Here is a 6,000-nt window from a genome sequence, read left to right as displayed (position 1 = left end):
CCCAATTTTGTATTACGTCTAGGCATAAGACCTAGCTATTTAAAGAGGGGTGCTAGCATCTAGGGGTGGATAGCGGACGGTGCTGACCGGTTTTTGGGCTGAAAATGGAAAATCGATCAAGCCGAGGATTTGATATTCACAGTCCGCTGCCGTCCATTTGAGGCTAGGATTTTAGTGGATGGCGGTTACTGCGGGTAGTCGGCCGGATTATGTCAATTGTGACGTAAATGAAATCTGATAGAAAAACTTCAAAAAATTCCAGAATCACAGTGCAAAAGAACATCATGTGAAGAGGTGAATGAAAAAAGTTTTATAATTAATGGAAGATGAACAAGAGAGAGGTTTGTGATAGAGAAGCAAGAAGTAATATGGATTCATTTGTTTTTATGAGCCAACAAGTTTCCATGGCGTCGGATGCAAAAGGAATTTTGCTGGATTAAACATTGATGAGGGTAACATTGGGTAAGAGATATGTACTTGTGTTTGTGTGATACAGCTGTATACACAACTTTTTTTTTTTATCAAAAAAGAGTCATAGTACACAGCTATCCACTATAACACGTGACCTTATAATATATAGGAGTATTTTATTATTCTTTTGTTAGTTTACTTCGGTCGGTTTATGGTTATCCGCGGCCCAAATCCTTTCACCCACTAACGTCCATATTAACCCACCATAATCCGAAAATTCAACCCGTCTAACCCGGTTCAATCCGCCCGTGGGCCTTTTCTCCTTCACGGGCCGGCCGGTTTTGGACGGGTCGGCCCAATCTGTCCAGCCCTACTAGCATCTCACTAATATATGAAAAACGGCAGTTTGTTATTTTCTTTCTTTTTTTCAGTCTTTTATTTTTGGCATAGCTTAGGATTTGATCTCAAACAAACAAGAATCCATCTATGAGCATTACCTACCATAAACAATATGTTATTACATAAACAAAAGGAGTTCCATAGACGAGTCAATAAACTAAGAAGGGTAAAACAAAGTTTGCTATAAATGAAAAAGACAACAAGTCGCAAACATTTGAAAAATAATGACAAATAAACCAAAAGATAAAGCTATCTATATATTGCGAAAAAAAGTGACTCATAACTACTTCACGAGTGTTGTGCTTTCTCTAGCAACTTCCATGTACCCCTCCAGTTAATTTATTCTGCTGAAGTGAGAATTGTGAGAATAACACACCTCTAAACAAAAAGGATCATTTCACATAAATGTTCATTTACGAACAAGACCGTTATAATCAGAGGGCCCATATGGTTCAAATAGTTCTGCAAAAAGACTCTTCTTTCTCCTCGGGTTACATTTCATGTCTCTGCACAATTGATCATTATACCATATGCCACAAGTAACAATGCATGATCTCCAATAAAATTTTCTTGAATATTTCTTCATGTTGTCTTCCCATAATTTAACATCCTTCTCCATCTCTTTTATATTAGGCAATTCAATGTTTCCATCTAGAAAATGTGCTATCCATTGGCATCTCATTTCATTAGAAACAATATTTGATATTGCCTCAGCATATCCTATCATTGCCAGTTGTGGGATGCGAGGATGTATTATATGCCTGTAGTGGTTTACCATAGATTAGTATAGAGAATTTTAAAATTTAGGCTAAACTACACTTTTCGTCCCCTATGTTTTAAAATGTTGCAATTTTGGCCCCCTATCAAAAAAAATGGCAAAAGTGACCCCCTATGTTTAGGGAAATATGCTCTTTTGACTTCCTAACATAAGGGAAATATGCCTTTTGACCCCTTATCTTTACAAAAAGTTACGATTATGACCCTTTTTTGGGACACGTGGCGCCTTCTCAGCAATTTTGGGATGAAAGGGGCCAAAATTGCCTTTTTTTTTAATAGGGGACCAAAATTGCAACATTTTGAAACATAGGAGGCGAAAAGTGTAGTTTAGGTCACTCCAAATATGTAAACAATCAAATTGGTATCTGTTTTATAAGTCATTTTCAAATTAGTCTATAACTTAATTAATATTTTAAAATAGTCTTTGTCTTTGTCAAAAGTTTCTCTATTAAGTCCCTCGTCATGTGACAAAAATAAAGAGATATGAATCTAATTGAAAAACTTTTAACAAAAGACATAGACTATTTTAAAATATTAATAGAGTCAGGGACTAATTTGAGAGTGACTTACAAAGGCAAGGATCAAATTGGTGGTTTACTCAAGAATTTTGGCTTAATCTTTCAAAATAGATACAATATGTATTTTTTTATTATTTTTGACATGATGAATTATTTTTTATATGTATTTGTAGGACCAAATCATACATAAGAAAATCGGACATTAAAAGAAAAAAAGATCAAATGTTACTGACCTATAGAGAGAAATCTTTGAATTGTCAATGTAATTTTGGAATATTGGAGATTTGAATATGCTTTTAAGTTTTTGGTCACCTTTATATCCTGTGGCAAGAATAACTACATCTGTTTCTAAGGGCTTAGCTTCTTCATTGATGATCAAACCTTCTTTACAGAAGCTAAAGCTTTGTGATTTCTTTATCATGATGGATCCTTCTTCTACTTTCTCAAAAAATGATTCAGGAAGTATCCCAATTTGACATGCAGATATTTCTTGAAGAAAACTATGATTAGGTACTAGTCCATACTTCTTCAGTGGCAACTTCCATTTCAGATATGTTTCAGCAAGTTTAGAAATTCCCCATCTCTGAAAATTTAGAGTACAAGTATAAATAAATTATGAACACAATGTTCACTCACTATTAGAAAAACAAAAATTAGTGACGGAAATTTAGTGAGGGAAAACATGAAATCCCTCTCTAATTTTGTGACCAATAAATTTGTGAGAGATTTTATTTTTTCCGTCACTAATTTCTCTCCCTGATTTTGCTTTTTCTAGTAGTGACTCTTGCAAAAACAAATAAATCAGTTTATGAAACGTATATGATAATATAATACTACAATGTATCTTACCAATGGTGATAGTAAAGTGGCCAAAAGGCCAAGAAGGAAGTTTTCTCCGGGCTTGTGAACTAAAAGTTCTGCGAAACGATTGAAATATAAGTATCCGAGACTAATGCCCAAAATGTTGAAATCCAGGAGAAACCAATGTGAAGTTCTATGGATAATCGTGCAAGGGTGAGTGGTTCCTGTAGAAGTTAATGCATTGAAATTCAAATTAAGGATTAACAAGAAGTGTAACATGAAATAACGTTAATATTGTAAATATTTGCGCAAATATATTCTTACCATTTGCATTTGCACATTCGGCAGCTATATCAAGAGCAGATTTTCCTGAGCCTACTACTGTAACTCTCTTATTTTTTATCAATTCAGCAGCAGTTTCTTTGTCCAAGGCAGAGTAATCCATAGAATGCATAACCTTACCTCTAAAAACTTCTGGGCCTTTTCCAGGGAGGAACTCAGGAATGTTTGGAAAACCACTATATTTCCCAATGCAAAGAATAACAAACTCTGCTTTATGTACCTGTTTTTGTAAATTTTCAATCTAGTTTAAAGTATTGTTGTAATGCAGAGTTTATAAGGATATATTGATTGAAAAATTAATATATTCTTTGAAAAATTTAAATTTATATTAGGGATACCTTACAACATCTTTATATGCTTGATTTTAAGTGTACACATAATAGATTCACCTGTACGAGTGTCGAGCTGATGTCAGCTCTTCGAAAGTCTAAGCAAACTTTCGACAACCACTCATAAAATTTAGGTTGGACGGAATGCCAAAATGCACCACACCAATCTTTGAACCATAAAGATATGTGACTGATGAGATCATTATTCACAAAACCAATGAAGTCTACCAAGGTAATAATTTAACTACATTCACATTAGAAAATTTTATATTATCAACAAATGAAAATGTGGCTTTTGAAGTAATTATGTTTTTTTAATCACAAAAGTTAGTATATCAATCGTTATGTTGGTATTTTTCTTCCTTATTTTTACTTACAAAAAAGTTTCTTCCTTATTACTTTAATCTTAAAGTTCAATAAAAAAAAAATTTGCAAAATGAAAATATATTAAATAAAAAGAAAAAGATAGAAAGACGGGGGACATAGGACATGACTAGGAAAGCCGAAACAGGAATACACCGTGATAAATCAGTCCAAGTGGATCTACTCTAATTGATCCTAACAAAAATTCACTAATCACAGGCGCAACACAGCGTATCCGCGTACGAGAGCGAAACCAGGTTACAAAAGAATGAAAAGTGAACATTGCACAGAGCAGTTAGAGTATAAAGATGGCGAATGGATCGATCGTCAACACGGTACAAGAATCCAAGTGCCAACAACTCCCTAAACAACAACAAGTATAAAAAACTCTTTCGAACAAGCAACGCGTAAGAACTCAAATCAAAAGATGAATCCAATACATCAATAACAACCCTTTCAAATTAAACGAACTAGACCATTTCAAATTTTTGTAACAAACCCTTAAACCCTTTCAAATGTAAAAAACCAAATCACCACAAAATAACGCCACTTCTCCTGTCACCCAATCTCCCAAGACTACCATAATTTGAAGTAAATATGATTAAAGTAAAAATTTAATTTTATGGTATTACGGTCATAATGGATTGACCTGTGGGGACACCGAAAGGGAGAACTCGGTTGCTCTGACATCTCTCTTCTCATATTGCTTTAACTTTTGTTGAACACAAATTGCTTCCATAAAAACACAATTTTAAACATCTCTCAAATCGAGTAATACCACGGTATATGTTTCAAGAGCATCTTTGAAATACTTTTCAAAAACTCTTTTTTAGTTTTAAAAATTTGAAAATTAATTTTTTTTTTATTAAACTATTTTTAAAATTACAATTTTGAAAATTATATTTAATTTTTTAATTTTAGACTAAAACATGTAAAATGATAACTATTATAAAAAAAGGACTTGTATATTTCAAAAACCAAAAACAAAAACTATTTCAAACAAATCATATTTCCCTTATTTATCTTTAATGTTTACTTTTTCAACACATTTGTAACTATGAAATGAACAAAAAAAAGAGGCTTAATTTCATTTTTGGACCCCTATCTTTTCAAAAGTTGCGGTTATGGACCCCTAACTAATTTAAATACAAAACAGCCCCTTATGTTTTGATTTTTTGGCAGTTTTGGACCCCCAGTCCATTGTTGACTCGGTCAACGCTGACGTGGCACCTTAAATGAGGTGTCACGTGTCAATTTTTTAATTTTTTTTTGCCTTGGGGGTCCAAAATTGCTAAAGAATCAAAACATAGAGGGCTGTTTTGTATTTAAATTAGTTAGGGGTCCATAACCGCAACTTTTGAAAAGATAGGGGTCCAAAAGTGCAATTAAGCCAAAAGAAAAAGAAATATGAAAGTTATGCAAACTTTGCACAAAATTACAATCTATATAAAACATACCTTTGTTGAGAAATCTTTAGTATCTTCCACAGTAATATGCCATGTTCCCTTTGAGCCAAAAGGAGAGCCATTACCACTCCATAATTCCCATGACTTCATTTCTTCATTAGACTCTCCAACATAATCAATATCAATGACTTTTGAATTGAACCTTATGTAAGGAATGATGGAGAAATGTTGAGCATAGGAGTTAAGATATTCTTGCACTTGATGGTTATTGGGATTATCTTCTTTTACAGAAGAATCCCATGGAAAATCTGAAAATTGGTATGCTTGTTTTGGGTTTTGAAGTTTAGTAGATTCAATAGTATGCCTCCATAATCCTCCAACACCATCATCAGCTTCAAAGACAATTGGATTAAAACCAATTTGTGTAACATATTTGCAAGCAAGTAGGCCACTTATTCCTGCACCAACAATTGCAACTCTTTTTTCCATTTTATAAATAATAAGACTAATTGCTAGGTTATTATTTGCTCTGATGTACTCAGATATAGTTGCAGGCAATTATCTTTTGAAATAAATGCATTGAACCAATGACCAGGATTATTTATGCTAAAAATATTTTGTAATTTGTCGTCTCATACTAACATTATGTCCAAA

General features: G+C 33.2%; 1 protein-coding gene across 1 annotated transcript; it reads right to left on the bottom strand.

Annotated features, from left to right (window-relative positions):
- Positions 1-904: 904 nt before the first annotated feature.
- LOC25488317 (probable flavin-containing monooxygenase 1) lies at positions 905-5,979 on the bottom strand. Its single transcript, XM_024775945.2, has 5 exons — positions 5,398-5,979; positions 3,231-3,468; positions 2,955-3,130; positions 2,339-2,688; positions 905-1,571 (listed from the first exon to the last, which is right to left on the bottom strand). The coding sequence occupies exons 1-5, from the start codon at positions 5,833-5,835 to the stop codon at positions 1,220-1,222; spliced, it is 1,554 nt and encodes a 517-aa protein (XP_024631713.2). The 5' UTR covers positions 5,836-5,979; the 3' UTR covers positions 905-1,219.
- Positions 5,980-6,000: the final 21 nt, after the last annotated feature.

This window comes from Medicago truncatula, chromosome 2 (genome assembly GCF_003473485.1).
Source record: "Medicago truncatula cultivar Jemalong A17 chromosome 2, MtrunA17r5.0-ANR, whole genome shotgun sequence".
NCBI lineage: Eukaryota > Viridiplantae > Streptophyta > Magnoliopsida > Fabales > Fabaceae > Medicago > Medicago truncatula.
Note: the sequence above shows the minus strand (reverse complement) of the source record. Positions and strands in the feature narration are given on the sequence as shown.

What these genes read in the sequence shown, in the direction of transcription:
- LOC25488317 (XM_024775945.2), bottom strand. Translation starts at nt 5,835, where the DNA reads ATGGAAAAAAGAGTTGCAATTGTTGGTGCAGGAATAAGTGGCCTACTT. An exon ending in CGAATGTGCAAATGCAAATG is followed by an intron (nt 3,131 to 3,230) that starts GTAAGAATATAT and finishes TAACTTCTACAG; the next exon opens with GAACCACTCACCCTTGCACG. An exon ending in CCACTTTACTATCACCATTG is followed by an intron (nt 2,689 to 2,954) that starts GTAAGATACATT and finishes CTAAATTTTCAG; the next exon opens with AGATGGGGAATTTCTAAACT.